Below are 16,322 nucleotides of genomic sequence, written 5' to 3' on the forward strand. Positions count from 1 at the left end.
TGGATTGTTGTCACCGACTTCCTGATAATGTTCCACCGTTAACCACACCTATATTGGTCTGATTGGACAGAGGGCAAATGTGTCTCGCGGCTCCACCCCCATAAGCCTGATTGACCATCACAGTCCCACCCACCCCTGATCCCTTCCTTTCCCTTTACAAAGGAATGCAGTTTTGCATACATTTCATGGGATCCTTTCAAGTTATTAAAATTATGATAGTAAAGGATGTTGCACCAAATAAAACTCAGTCATTGCCATTGAGAGAAGCAGCTGGGAAGTACGGCGTCTGAAGATAATTATTATGATAATGAGAAGAAGCTTTCCCGGTTTTGACTGATCTCGGTTTTTTGCTTCTTTTTGCTTTTACCATGGTCTGGAGTTCTGAAAAGTGATCTCTGCCAAGACAATTAGTTGAACAGGCAAGGTAGGCTCTCATGTCACCTAAGTGACTTTTTAGAGAAGATACTCCAACTTAAGTTTTGTATATAGCGGGTGGGACCGACGTTTTTTTTTCCACGCCACCCCGACATAGAGTGTGCTCACACTCTCCGATATGTTTGAAAATTGCACTGCGTGTTCAAGCACAAGGAGGAATTGTATTTATTACAATGGGAACTTTGATCAGAAATCCAGGGATTGAGTTTGATGACAATATCAGTGGGTAAACTCAGACAGAATGAAAGGTTCAACGATTTTGATTTGCTTTTAATGGAGAGCACCTTTCTTTCAAAAATAAACCACAGAATTACAACATTGCAGGCTTTAATATGGATGACATCAGGGTTCATAAGCTCTCTATCTGCACATAGGTTAGAGCTGACTGGGGAAAGCACGAGCAACGCCACACACAATGTGCCCAAACATTTCTACAGTACAGTACTAATTTCTGACTAATTGCATATTGTTAGAAACTATAAGGAACTTTATATGAGTAATTTGTTTGGATACGAGAACCAAATGCATAATGTAATGGACAAAATGAAATGTTGATTCACATTATCCTCTTTCCCAACCCCTCCCCCATTTCTCCTTCTCTCCACCAAATAATTACCCATTTCCAGAAGACCCAAAGACAGGTGTGGGTTCAGTCATTTGGACAATGAAGGATGGGCCAGTAAGTATTTTATTGTTATTTCTGTACTTGTAATCTTTGAGCTCGTATATACATACATTACACAAAGGACAATGACATACTGACGTGTTAGAAATGTTGATTTCATTCCTGACAATGATTCAATCAAAGGACAGTTTGTAGTCAGGAGAAACATGTTCACCACAATTGCAATGACGACGGGGTGGGGAACACCAAAGCACAACCAACTCACAATCTTATTTTTTTTGTCAAAAGGTGGCAATTGTAGATGCAAATTTCTCCAAAATTAGCATAATGCGTTTAAGTGTGATGATAAAAGTAAAATGTTGCCAATTTAGCTTGATTGCTAATTAACTTGAAAAGTAAAGTTTTTAGCACATTGCACAATGTATTATATTGTTATAACCTTTTAATGGGAAATGTATTCAAATCCATCTCTCCATGATGACCATACTCTGTGCAGAGCGTTGGTGCTGCCGAAGCAGTCTCCTTGGCTATTGGGCATGGCACAATCCTGGACGGGTCGCCACTCCGACAAAGGATACCAGCAAGCTGCCACTCATTTTGCCGACCTCAGAAGGATGACGAGCAGAGTCAACCCCACCTGGTATTAATTCAACAACCGAGCGGGATTTGAATTCAAGACCCTAGGATCACAAGCCCACTACCCTAACCATTAAGCCAACACCAGACATCATTCAAATACAACATGATTATTACATCTATGTGCTCAAACATGCATCTATTTTAAATATATATATATATATATATATATATATATATATATATATATATATATATATATTTTCCATTTGCATGTCAAATGACCTGATAATCTCTTTACTGTATTTGAAGGTTACCAGTCTGCCAAGTAAAACACCCCTATTCCCCAAAACAGATTGGTCTTCCAAATAATGTTTAATCTTTCTTCAGGAGAATAGAATTATGTTTTATTCTATTTCGCTTATTAATATTAAGGGATTCTCAAATATAAATAATTATATTGGCTTCTGAAAGTCTGGCTGGAAGCTGGAGTCTAGCTTCAATGAAATGTGTGTCTAGATAATATCCAGATGACTATTTGAACTCCTATCAACTCCACATCGTAAATTGTTCCCCCAGCCCTTTGAATTCCAGCTGACCAATGATTGGCCACTGAAAAAAGGCTGAGTAAACTTTTCCCAGCACCCCAAAACTTCAGCCTCAGCACACATCGTCTTGAAAATGACCAGACATTGTCCCATGATGTCACCCTCCCCAATTTTGCTTATAAAAATAAGGAACTCAAAAATCCATGGACTACAGGATCAGAGGATAAAGCATATTTCTTGCTTGTGATATTGGATCTCCTCTGATTCTCCATAAGCACATGTATTAAATATGCCTTGTGTTGGCTTAATGGTTAGGGTGGCGGTCTTGGGATCCTAGGGTTTTGAATTCAAATCCCGCTCAGATGTTGAATTAATACCAGGTGGGGTTGACTCGGCCTGTCATCCTTCTGAGATTGGCAAAATGAGTACCAGCTTGCTGGGATGATTGAGCTTTTCAAGTATCCTGCATTGGAGTGGTGACCCACCCAGGATTGTGCCCAATTGTCTAGATTCTAGAAGACTGCTTTGAGAGCACCAATGCTCTTCACAGAGTATGATCCCAATGGATTTGGATATGTATTAAATGGTTCAAATGTACAAGAGTAATTTGATATTCTTCAACACAAGCTTAAGAACACCCAATGTTTTGGCAACAAAATAGTCTTCATCAAGGATGAACACTTGTTCTCTCTGATCTCAAGAGGCAGAGCAACACCAGCCTGAAAGACTAGAACCAAACAACTGACCTCATCAAATAAAATGGGTTAACTGGGTCTTGTGGTCTATTTTTGGTGAGTATGCATTGTTTGATGGTTAGCGTTCCCATTCCGAGTTTGGAAGCTCAGCCCTTTGAAACCCGCCAAGCCATACCAAACATTTAAAAATGGTATGTGTGGCTTCCTTGCTTGATGCTCAGCATTTAAAGGACAGAGCAAGACAAAAAAAGCCTATAGTTTGGCAATCATGGGGAGGAGGAAATTTCCTCCTTGATTGCAGAGGGAAAAATGAGGTCATGAGGATGACGTCGCTGATACCAAGAGTGATGACAGTATAAGATGACGTCACTTCCCCCAATCTCAGCGGCTGTGTTTGTGTGAAAATCAAGTCTGGTGTTGTTGTTGTTGTTGTGTGTGTGTGTGTGTGTGTGTGTGTGTGTGTGTGTGTGTGTGTGTGTGTGTGTGTGTGTGTGTGTGTGTGTGTGTGATTTATTGCAGCTCCAGCATGAGCCTTGGAGCCTGTCAAAAAAAATAAAAATAAAAAAAACAGATAAAAAGCAACTTTTAGGCGATGTGGCTCACAATATGAAAGTTTTGAAATGACTGACAAGGACTGAAAAAAAGGAAAAAAAAAAAAAAGCTTAATCGATGCGATTTAACAATATTCCTTTAAGATTTGCTTGCTTTCACCTGTTAATTTAAGGACCTTCCACGGATGGAACTTCTTGCTACTGGATACAATGGATTTATTCGCGGTGCCAGCACGCTGGACTTTCCCCGATTGGATTATCGAAACGATCAGGCTTTGCGCAAGTACAAGTACATCATCCACTCTGAGCAAAATGCTCTAATTAACAGGTGCGTGTTTCATCCATGTGTGCTTGTCCACACGACGTCACATAATTTTATATTTATTTCAAAGATGAGCCTGATCCGTGCACGTGTAATGCTTTTTCACACCCAAGCAGAAATAGTTCTTCAGTCCTATCATTTTTACACAGATAATGGTGGCTTTTACCTGAGACATCAGTTTTTCAAGATTAATATTGGTTTTGTTATTATTATGAAGAACATCAACCAGTGTTGCTACACCCATCTCGGACGCTATTTCACCTTTGATATCTGGGAAGGTATATATGGCCTACGCTGTCCTCGATGAAAGATGTTCTGTGGCTGAAACGTTGAATCTTATGAGCAAATGATATTTCGAGTCGTTTGTGCCTCTGTGTTTTTCATGAACCTGGATTTTACAACTGCAAATTATTCTTCGACATATTTATAAACTGTTGGGGGATTTATGAGGGGATTTGTCTTGACTGTGCTCCAAGGGATATTGAAGGCCTGTGTAATATTTTTATACCCATTTCCTGATCTGTGCCTTTCCATAACTTTATCCGGGAGGTCTTTTGAAAGCTCATTGGTGCTCATGGTCGAGTCTTTGCTGTGAAATGCACTAACTAGCAAAGGAAACCTACAGGAAAAACTGATTTTATTCTGAAATAATCAAAATCACAGCAATTCAACACAGATAGAGGCCAATTGACTTGGTGTGTGATTTTGAAGGTGATTGGTTACACCTGAGCTAATTTACAATTGCTATTATTAAGGGGGGTGGACACTTATCCAACCAAGATATTCTAGTTTTGTATTTTTAATTGATATTCCGAAATTTGCAGAACATGTATTTCACTTGGAAGTTCTGGGTTACGATGTGTAAATGAAGGTGGAAAAAGTCTGATTTAATGCAATTTCATTCCAGGCTATAAGGCAACAAAAGGTGAAAAATTTGGAAGGGGGTACAGACTTTTTATATGTATTGTATGTATTTATTCATCAGTTTATATCTGTGTAATTTCACTTAAACGTAGACTGATGTCACCCAATGTCTTCGTGTTGTATGTGACTCATGTACAAACTCTTCTAAAAGTTTTTTGAATACACAACAATCCTCCACCAAAATATATTGTGGAGCTTTTAATGTGAACAAATTGCAGTTGTCTGGCTATTTCAAAACTCACAACTGAAGCTGCTTATCGAAAACGCACAAACTACAGAAACCATTCACATGCATATAAACTAAATTAACTTGCACAACTTCATGAATAACATGAATATAATGAAAAACTAGAGGGGGGAGCACTCGATAGAGTGCAAAACCTCTGCTGCCAATACTGCTAGGTCACTCAAGTGAACCTGATACCCTATTCATTCAATTTGACGTCAACATTGCTCAGAGAGTTATAGTTTGCAACTTTCCCTTTTACTTTAAACTTTTGCATACTCAATTCATTCGTCATAACTAGATCCCTTGAGACAGAAATTGATTTTACATGGGTATATCCATCTGAAGTTCCAAAATCAGCCGCAATTATAATTTTGGCATGTTTTTTGTTGGAAATCACTTATAACATGTAGAAATGCAAAAAAAAAATTCGAAATTTTGTTGAAAAAAAAGTTGCAAAATATTTTCTAAGTTTTTTTTTTCCTCTAACAATTTTTTTTTTTTTGGGGGGGGGGGAGGGTTGGAAATCACTTAAAACATGTAGAAATGCAAAAACAAAAATTCAAATATTTTTTCAAAATGGCCACCATAGCGGCCATATTGGACTTTGGACCAGGTCCAAAATCTAATGGCATGATCCTTGGACCATACCTAATCCCCCCACCAAGTTTCGTCGAAATCCGTCGAGAAGTTTTTCCGTAATAGTGTTCACAAACAAACAAACAAACAAACAAACAGAAAGGGGTGAAAACAGTAACCTCTGTCCATCTTCGATGGAGGAGGTTAAAAATCACCATTACAAAAACAGAATGAAAAATATGATCAGAATAAAATTTTTACTTCCACCACAGCAGGTGGTGGAGTTTATGCATTTATCCCTGTTTGTCTATCTTTTTCTCTGAGCAGTTTATCTCAAAACGTTATGGCTAGATTCAGACAAAACTTGTTGTAGCTATTGGGTGTGTTACAAGGAAAAATTGATGAGATTTTGGTGAAGATCCGGATTCAGATACTTGAATTTCTTCAGTGATTCTTCACCATCGAGAAATAGGGCCAAAAACAATATACAGCATGATCTCAAAAAGTTATGGACAGATTATGACAAAAGTTGGTGGATGAGTTTGGTAGGTGATAAGAACAAGCTGATTAGATTTTGCTTAAGGTCTGGATCCATATCCGGCTTACCAGTGGGATACAAACCCTAAACAGTTCAGCCTGGCAGATTTATGCGCTTTACCGAGTGACGTTCCAGTTTGTGTTCTGGGCCCTTGATTGGCTGTGAAGCATGATGTGGTTCATGTGTTGGGAATCAAACTCAGTGTGCATGTGGTATATGATCAAACCGTTATTTTTTCCACTACATCTCATGTAACGTGGTTCATCATCGCCACCATATGGAGTTACCCGGAATTACATCAGGAATACACAGACGATGCCGGACGGGACCATTTGGTGAATAATGCCTGTGTTACATCAACGTCACATTAATCCAATCTATTAGTTCACAGACTCCTGAAAAAGGGGGAGGATGGGGGAGAGTGAGTGGATACTGGGCCAAGAACAGGAACATCAACAGGGTGATGTATATGCTGTGTCATACTCGTTGCAGAGCATTTGTGCTGCTGAAGGTGGCATGGGTTTTGCTGGGTGGTTTTCCATTGCCTTCCCAGCAATCGGAGCAGGAATTTTGAATTTGGCCAGTGCCAGAGGTAGCTCACCTACTGTCCACGAAGGAATATTTTATATATAAGCACAAAGATTTTTTTTTTTGGGAGGGGGGGGAAGCTTTTTTGAGGAGGTTCAGGGGGACTCTTGGAGGGTGAGGATGGGGACGCTTGGAGGGCAAGGAATGAACAAACAGACAGCAGATTCACCTTTTTGTTGAGACCCTAACACAGATACAATCACTACACACGTATAGAGTTACCCATCCATATCCAAGCTACCTACCCATGTCTCTTTCACGTAGCCCTCTTTCCACAATGTTTCAAGAGACTTATCTCATTGCAGTTCAAACTCATCTACTGTTTCTGCTGTCACTACCATTCTCGGCACACTATTCAATGCATCAACTACTCTCTAAATGAAAGACCTCTGCCTTATTGCCATCCCAACCCTCCTCTTCTTTACTCTAAGACTGTCACCTGGTCCTGTCACTGTCCATACTACAGAACAACTTCTGCACCTATTCTGTCTACACCTTTCATTTAATATTTCACATGTCGAGGCATGAACCGTGTAGACATCTGTCAGATCCCCTTGTAATCACCTCCTTTCTAATGTATAAAGTCCCTTCTCCAACCGCTCCTCATAACTTAGTCCAGCTACAGTGGCCTGCAAAAGTATTGTTACGGTTGTGGAAATTCACAGAACACCATAAAGATATCCCAGAGATCAGTTATGTCGATAAGTCTGTGTTCAGAGAGATTACCCCACCGATGTCTAAAGGGACTTATTGGTGTACCCGGGCTGTGATCTTTGAAGTAGTATTTTTCTTTTGCTATCGTTATTTTGGACCAACCACCTTTCAATCACCACCACCACATCTCAACAACCGCACCATCCCCACCACAGTGCCAACCATAACTGCCTTCACAACAACCGTTTCCACAACCGCCTTCACAACAACCACCATTTCCACAACCGCATTCACAACAACCACCGTCTCCACAACCGCCCTCACAACAACCACCTTCACCCACAGCCGCCAACATCGCCTCACCACCTTCGCCAGCAACTGCCAACATCTCCTCACCACCTAACCACACACGAACAACGCCTTACCTTCATCCCCATTGCGCCGCCATGTTTGCGCCAGCCACGGCGAGTTCCCCACGAACAGCATCGCTGCCGACAGACGCGGGGGATCCCTCGTAGGAGCGAGGGTGGGTGATTTCAACCAGGTCCGCATGGGCGATTTCACGCACGTCCGCTCTGTGCACGCTTCACGAAGCGATCAGATCAGAATTCCGAAAGGGACGGAGCCAGCAGGGGGTCAGAGATCAGAGATCAGAGATCGGAGATCAAACCTTGCCTCTCGGGCCCTATAAAAGGGCGCGCTGAGCGCCAAGCTCGCAGTCGGTTTGGGTTTGGAGTTGTGTGGAGTCTCATTGGGAGCTGGAGCCTGGAGTCTGCAGTCCGTGGGGGAGCTGAAGAAAGCGGAGAAGACTGGAGCTGGGAGCGCAGCCAAGCCTGCCGTGCCGCGCAGAACTGCGCGTTCGTGTGCGGGACGTGGGGAGAGCCGGAGAGAGGTCGCCAGCCAGCACCGAATGGTCTGAGGTGATCGGGCTTCGGGACAGTCCGAGCGATGCTGAGGGACGGACGGCCTCTTAAAGAGAGCATCAACTCTAAAAGAGCAAAGACCCGTTCGTTCCTCTGAGGCGTTTCCGGCTGGGCCCGAATCACCAGGCCACCCGATGAGGCCTGGGCCGAGCCGCGGTCATGCCAGCTGCCGTGTGGACGGGACATCGCGGGTCGCCCCAGCGAGGCACCACGAAGGTGAAGGTAACCAGCCCGGGCTCTCGGAGCTTCTGCGGTCATCACAGCTCCGTGCTCATAAAGACCCAAGAGGTCCAGTCTACCCCTTGTCTTTCCTGGGGTTTTTCCTTGTTTCTTTGCATGAACGTTGTGGCGCCATGTCCTGAGGTAGAACTGCTGTTCAGTGCAAGTGACTGTACATAATAAATATCCGGTTGTAGTCTTTGTCTTGCTCGGGTCTTGTACCTACCCCCATTCATCGCATGCTTGTATATATCTGCATTGCTTCTTTGACCGTATATGTGTGCAAATAAATGTCCTTGTGTGAATGTAAACCTGTTCGTTGCATCCTTTTCCCTCCATTGAACTGCCGTATTGCATTCGGAATATAGTTGTTTTTTTTTAAATAGCCGATAATAGAATCGGGTCCAACGGGGCCTCGCGATAATACCCCGCTCGGTTATCCCAAAACGGAGCGAGCTGCTTAAGCGGCTCGTTTCCAAGCAGGCCCCGTTGAGGTACAATCTCTCGGTAGTCTGCCCGCGCGATGAATTCGGTAAATCGACTACTCGGCGATCGGACCCTGTAACGCACGGGTAAAGTACGGACAACGTTGTGGTGTGCTTAAAACACACCCGTGGCTAGTTTTTGGCTTTGATCCGGAAAGCCGCGACTGGATTGCTACGTCAGTGGGCGAAGCGGCCGCCATTAGCTAAACGCGGTCACTCACACGCCGGCAGGCGGAAATCTACAACACTGGTATCAGCGAGCAGGAAACAAACTCTCCCGTCTGCAAACCAAATTAACGGGAATCGGACCAAGGGTGTGTAGAGCGACCCTCCGTTCCCATCAAATTGCGGGCTTTCAAATTTTTTATTCCGATATGCAAAATGCCATTTCAAGGTGAGCGGGGGTCGGGAGGATTAGGAATGTGTTTTAATGTAGGATCCATGGCCCCGGACGGTTCGTTTTATAACAATAGCACCACTAACTGTAGTCAGTGGGGGCGCTCACCCTCATATACTGAGCATGAACTTTGCCGGCAAACAAACTCGAAGTCGCAAAATAGTGGTGCGGCCGCACCTCAGCGCAACACGGAGCGGGCTGCTATTAATAGCACAACGAACGGCATAATACAAGGCGGGACTCCCAACCGATTCAAACCATGTGATCATGGCAGGCGAGGCTGGCAGACATTGCCGGGCTTCGGGCACAATTGGAGGAAGAATGGAAAAAAAAAAGCTATAAGAGGAAAAACGGAAACACGATTTGGAATTGGAACAACTGAAGCGCGAGGTAAGAATAGGCAATCAGGACAGAAAAAGCCTCGAACAGACAATAGAAAGAACAGAGAAATATCTGGAAAAGCTAAAAGAATACGGTGAGAGAACGAATGAAAGGAGAGAGCAAGCATGCAAAAGAAGTGCAGAGATGAGAAAGGAATTAGAAAAAAAAGCTTCTGAGTTACGGAAACACCAAAGCAGAGAGAGGGAACTACAAAACAAGCTGAGGATGTTAAGAAAGGAAAGAAAGAGAATGGGGAATGAAACGTTAAGGAACCACACTGTGCAGATCGAACAGTTAGAAGCCAGAGCAAGACTCAAGGAGAGGAAACAAGGAAGAGTAGTGAAAGAACAACGAATGAAACAAAAAAGCGAGATTAACCAAATTAAGGAAACCACGAGATTGGAGAAGGAAGAACATGAGAGGAAACAAGAAAGAGTAGTGAAAGAACAACGAATGAAACAAAAAAGGGAGATTAGCCAATTGAAGGAAACCATGAGATTGGAGAATGAGGAACAGTGGGAGAGAAAACAAAAACTATATTAATTTAAAATTAACCAACTCGAGGAGAGAGCAAAGTTAGAGTCCACAGAGATGGAAAAGCTCCGGAAAGATGATGAACAACTAAGGGGACTCAGAGAGGAAGAACGACTCAAATGGGAAAGAAAATGGAGCCAGGAAGTAGAACAGCACAATAATAGGGGATGTGTGACATCACCACAGGAAGGAACGTTAGTGGTGCGGGACTTGATTGACATCACTCGTCGGATGAAACAACAATTAGGGCAAACCCTGAAAATGGAGACTGTGGAAATAATAACGGGAGCCCGGGTGACTGAAACGTGTAAGACGGGAACGCAGGAGGTAAAGGAGATAACAGAGACAACGAAGGAATTAAAAGAAATAACAGAGACACGGGAGATAGAGGGTGAATTAAAAGAAACCAAGGACGAACACACACACATGGAATTAGCGAGGGACCATGAGGGGGAGCTCGGGGAATGTTTGGTGGCCCGGTACAAGCAACAGGATAGCCTCCCTCAGGAACAAGGGGAGGGAATATTCCCCCTTGAAGCGATTCACGACCAGGTGGGTCCAGTCGTGCTGAATGAGGTAGAGGAGACGAGTGCTGTGAACGGGTACACATGCAGCTTGGGGGATATGAAAACCCCGGGACCACTTGTGGTAGTGTGAATCCCCAGCGAGAATGTCCCGGTGTGTGTGTACATGAGTGTGGCAAAATCCGTGCTGAGACGCGTGCATAGCGGGGGTGAAAGGTGGTGTGTCAAAGGAACAGCATGTGTGAGTGAAAAGGCGGTTGTGAGAGAAGCAGCGTGCATGGAGGAAACCCCGTGTGTGAGTGAAACCCCGGGTATGGAAGAAACCCCGGTTATGGAGGAAGCACGATGTGTGATAAAAACAGTGTGTGGGTGAAATAGCAAGTGTGAGTGAAAAGGTGTGTGTGACAGACACCGTGTGCGAATGAAAAACCGTGTATGTAAGAGAACGGTATGAGAGAGAAATGACGGTTGGTATGCGGGAGAACGAAACCGCAACCGCCTGTCCGAGTGTCATGATGAGGTGTGTGAGCATCATGGCACGCGGGAATGCATTCGTGAAATTGCGACGGAGACGGCACCAGACAAAGAGGGACAAAGGCCGAGTAGCGGCCGTAGCTGTTTTGGGGACTGCTCCGGGTTTGCACAGCAGCAAGCACGAGGTTCGTGCCGTGCTTCGCACGAGGCCGCCGTGTGCACGCCTGTGGGAGTGAAATCCGGTCCGGAAACGCCCGCGGTGGATGAGCCGATCCCGCAGATGGACAGAAGCGAGGCTGGGATTGTGAATTTGGAACGGATGGGTTCTCCAGGCGAGCGTGTGTGTAAAGCTCGATGTGGCCTGCACCATGCGTTCTGTTCGCAGAGCACACGAAGCAGGTTACGAACGGGCAGAGCACATGTGCCCGTGTGGGGAACCCCAAGAAACGCGAGGCTTGCTTGAGATGTGCAGGGTGACTTAGTGGCTGCACGAATGGTTGGAATCCGGCAGAAGGGAAATCCCTGCCCGATGGTACCGTCCGAGAAGGGACGAGGTGCGCGAAGCGCGAACAGCTGCCACGACGTCACGGAAAAGAGCGCGGGCTGCGAGTTGCTGCGCTGGCGCGCATGGAAAAAAATCGGGAGAGCAAGGCAAGCCTCGCCGTTTCGGGTGAACAGGATTCCTGGGCAAGAGGGGGGAGACCCCCCTGCTAGGGCACAGGACACCACTAGTTAGGGGGATGGGTTAGAGTTAGTTAGACCGGCTTCATGGGGTAGGGATAAGTCCTCATGGAGCCCGTGGAATGGATAAGTTAGAGGGATTTTAGGATAGAATTAGAATGGAAAATGGATTTTTGGATATTTGGAGGACAGTGACAGACTTTGACTGTGTAGAGGGGACGTAGCTTAGCTATGTAGTGTTAAATGGAACGTGCGCGAGTTTAAGGGATGACGGGGGAGCACGAGTTAGTTGAGGAATTTAGTAAGAAGAATGGCAGTGTTCAGCGATGTGAGTGGTGAAATGAAACCAAGAGAATTGAAAATGTACTTGAGTGAGTGAGGGCCAGCAGGCCTGAGTGTATGGTGCGAATGTGGAATGCATAGTGCGATGAGTGATTGGGGGGAGGAATTAATCCCCACCCAAGGGACCCCGGGGTCAGAGTAATGCGAGTTCGTGGGTTAGTCAAATTAACAAAATGGAGGTCGTTTTGCTGTTGGTGCGAACGTAGGCTCGAAACCCGTTTGGAGGAGTGCAGGAGCCCTGTTGACGGGCTGGGAGCATGGCTGCGAATGGTGAGTATCGATTAGTGGGTACTCCGGGCACCGGGCTCGTCGGCCGCGGTAGGCCAAGGGCCCAAGGGGGGCCGGGATAGCGTAGTGGGCATGGGTGGGCCCGCATGATGCGGTGCCCGGGGCGCCATTGGCCGCATGGGTAGTTGTGGGCACGGGCACCCGGGGAAGGGGCCCGTGGCGCCAGCCTGCCACGTGAGCATCGAGGGGGAGTAGCCAGAGAGGGCACTCCCCAGGTTTTAGGGAGTTGGTAGGCTCGGAGGCAGTCGCAGTGCCCGTGGGTGCCATCGTTGGAGAATCGGCAGAGGGTAGTTCCTGCCAAGGGAGCCACATGTCTCAGCCATGAGGGCACAGGAGGGCACAGTGTGAGGGCACAGGAGGAAAATGTGAGGGCATGGGCCAAATTTGAGAGGACACCAACACAGGCGACGGGAATCTTGGTTGGTAGAACAAATGGTGTAAGCGAAAGGCGCTTTTGGAAAGCCCCGGGGTAGTTTAGGTGTGATTAATGTTAGGGTAGATCGGGAAGTGTACCCCTCCGCACCATCCATCCTTTCGCTCTCGTTGTGGGCCACTGGACCCACCTTGGGTGGAATATTGCTGAAATCTGAGTTGGCCATTCTGAGGCTTAGTTGGGCTTTGACACAGGACGCTAGCTCTCCCTTATTCCCCTCCAGGAAGGGAACGAAGGGGTTGGGAGTAGACTAGGAGACAGGATAGGTTAGCCGGACAGAGACAATAAAGGGGTTAGGGAGACGAGTTATAGAGGGGGAAATAAAAATAAAATAAAACAAACAAAAAACAAAATGGGCCTAAATGGTTTGTTGTTTGCAAACTAAGGGGGTGGGTATGGACAGAGACAGGCAAAGGCGATAGGTTGGGAGGGAGACAGTAGGGTAGGTCTGAGCCCGCCTTCCAAGTGGCCAGCACCACCGCACTCCCTCCACGAACCTCCAGAACAAGACAAGAGGCCGGCCAGCTTCACCTACCGGCCTGTTTTGCGACAAGGCCTATGCCGGCCAGCTTCACCTGCCGGCCTGTTTTTGCTACAAAGGCCTGAGCCGGCCTTGCCTTGTCTGCCTGCCTCTGCCTTGACCCCATGCCTGCTAGTCTTGTTTGCATCGCCCCATTCCGTCCATTACCATGTGCCCCAGGATCATCGCGCAAGTTGCAGGGACTGCCCTGTAGGCAGCCGCACCACGAGACTGCATTGAGCAGCCCGTGCACCGCTCATTTGTGTTTGCTTGCATCAGTACCATCCAGTATTCAGCAGGGATTGCCTTGCAGGCAGCCGCACACCGGGACTGCATTGGTGTAGCCCGTGCACCGTTTGTGTTCACTGCGCTCATTTCAGGGGGTAGGCCTAAGACTGCATTGGGCAGCCGGCCACATTCCTCGTACACCACCTGCAATTGTTTCATGAGCCAGAGACTGCATGTGAATAGCCTGGCTCCCTGCCCTTTTTCCTGCAGAGTCCATCAGTCCTGGGCCATGGTTTAGTGTAAAATTTGTAAGTTAAGGTAAATTGTACATGAGTTGCTTCCCCCTGCATATGTGTCATAGCGCCAGCAATTTAGTTAAGTGGTCTGCATGAGTGAATTTGTTTAGTTAGTTTCTCAGCCCGTAGGTTATTTACTTTTGGGACATGAATACACCAAATGTCGCACTCAGGGATCCGAAGGTAAATCGTACTCGGGGAGAACTTACATATGATGGCACACGAAAATTCGACGACTCGGGACGAGTCTGTATAAAGGGGAGGGGGTAGGGTTATGGTTGTGGAAATTCACAGAACACCATAAAGGTATCCCAGAGATCAGTTATGTCGATAAGTCTGTGTCAGATGGATTTCCCCACCGATGTCTAATGGGTATTATTCGTGTACCCGGGCTGTGATCTTTGAGGTAGTATTTTCCTTTTGCTATCGTTATTTTGGACCAACCACCTTTCAACCACCACAACCACATCTCAACAACCACACCATCCCCACCACAGTGCCAACCATAACCGCCTTCACAACAACCACCGTTTCCACAACCGCCTTCACAACAACCACCATCTCCACAACCACCCTCACAACAACCACCTTCACCCACAGCGGCCAACATCGCCTCACCACCTTCACCAGCAACCGCCAACATCTCCTCACCACCTAACCACACACGAACAACGCCTTACCTTCATCCCCATTGCGCCGCCATGTTTGCGCCAGCCACGGCGAGTTCCCCACGAACAGCATCGCTGCCCACAGACGCGGGGGATCCCTCGTAGGAGCGAGGGTGGGTGATTTCAACCAGGTCCGCATGGGCGATTTCATGCACGTCCGCTCTATGCACGCTTCACGAAGCGATTGGATCAGAATGCCGAAAGGGGCGGAGCCAGCGGGGGGTCAGAGATCGGAGATCAAACCTCACCTCTCGGGCCCTATAAAAGGGCACGCTGAGCGCCAAGCTCGCAGTCGGTCTGGGTTTGGAGTTGTGTGGAGTCGCGTTGGGAGCTGGAGCCTGGAGTCCGCAGTCGGTGGGGGAGCTGAAGAGAGCAGAGGAGACGGAAGCTGGGAGTGCAGCCAAGCCTGCCGTGCCGCGCAGAACTGCGCGTTCGTGTGCGGGACGTGGGGAGAGCCGGAGTGAGGTCGCCAGCCAGCACCGAACGGTCCGAGGTGATCGGGCTTCGGGACAGTCCAAGCGACGCTGAGGGACGGACGGGCTCTTAAAGAGAGCATCAACTCTAAGAGAGCAAAGACCCGTTCGTTCCTCTGAGGCGTTGCCGGCTGGGCCCGAATCACCAGGCCACCCGACGAGGCCTGGGCCGAGCCGCGGTCATGCTAGCTGCCATGTGGACGGGACGTCGCGGGTCGCCCCAGCGAGGCACCACGAAGGTGAAGGTAACCAGCCCGGCCTCACGGAGCTTCTGCGGTCATCACAGCTCCGTGCTCATAAAGACCCAAGAGGTCCAGTCTACCCCTCGTCTTTCCTGGTGTTTTTCCTTGTTTCTTTGCATGAACGTTGTGGCGCCATGTCCTGAGGTAGAACTGCTGTTCAGTGCAAGTGACTGTACATAATAAATATACGGTTGTAGTCTTTGTCTTGCTCACATCTTGTCCCTACCCCCATTCATTGCATGCTTATATATATATATATATATATCTGCATTGCTTCTTTGACCGTATATGTGTGTGCAAATAAATGTCCTTGTGTGAATGTAAACCTGTTCGTTGCATCCTTTTCCCTCCATTGAACTGCCGTATTGCATTTGGAATATAGTTGGTTTTTTAATAGCCGATAATAGAATCGGGTCCAACGGGGCCTCGCGATAATACCCCGCTCAGTTATCCCAAAACGGAGCGAGCTGCTTAAGCGGCTCGTTTCCAAGCAGGCCCTGTTGAGGTGCAATCTCTCAGTAGTCTGCTCGTGCGATTAGTTAGGTAAATTGACTATTCGGCGATCGGACCCTGTAACGTGCGGGTAAAGTACGGACAAGGTTGTGGTGTGCTTAAAACAAACCCGTGGCTAGTTTTTGGCGTTGATCTGGAAAGCCGCGACTGGATTGCTATGTCGGTGGGCGAAGCGGCCGCCATTAGCTAAACGCGGTCACTCGCACGCCGGCAGGCGGAAATCTACAACAGTATTCACCCCATCCAAAGTTTTCACATTTTGATGTCACTTGAGCTTATTTCAAGATGCTTTCAAATTGAACTTAATATATGGAGTCTTCACCAACTACTCAAAAGTGATAAAGCTAAAAAAATACAGATAAAATGTGAATAAGTTAGTTTAACAGAAAAAATCATATCTATGATTCAGTTGCATAAATATTCAACCCCTTTGTCCAATT

General features: G+C 46.6%; 1 protein-coding gene across 3 annotated transcripts in view; it reads left to right on the forward strand.

The window, feature by feature from the left end:
• The window catches only part of CDADC1 (cytidine and dCMP deaminase domain containing 1), a 57,165-nt gene that overhangs the window by 28,788 nt on the left and 12,055 nt on the right, over positions 1-16,322 (forward strand). For 2 of the 3 annotated variants that reach the window (XM_085882785.1, XM_085882784.1), the window contains exons 5-7: positions 1,062-1,114; positions 1,557-1,700; positions 3,604-3,758. In XM_085882785.1, coding sequence (XP_085738911.1) covers positions 1,062-1,114; positions 1,557-1,700; positions 3,604-3,758 — 352 coding nt within the window. The remainder of the gene's footprint in view (positions 1-1,061; positions 1,115-1,556; positions 1,701-3,603; positions 3,759-16,322) is intronic. The other variant, XM_085882786.1, reaches the window with a different exon arrangement.

This window comes from Eptatretus burgeri, chromosome 5 (assembly GCF_056783735.1).
Source record: "Eptatretus burgeri isolate ZD-2024b chromosome 5, Ebu_testis_v1, whole genome shotgun sequence".
Classification (NCBI taxonomy): domain Eukaryota; kingdom Metazoa; phylum Chordata; class Myxini; order Myxiniformes; family Myxinidae; genus Eptatretus; species Eptatretus burgeri.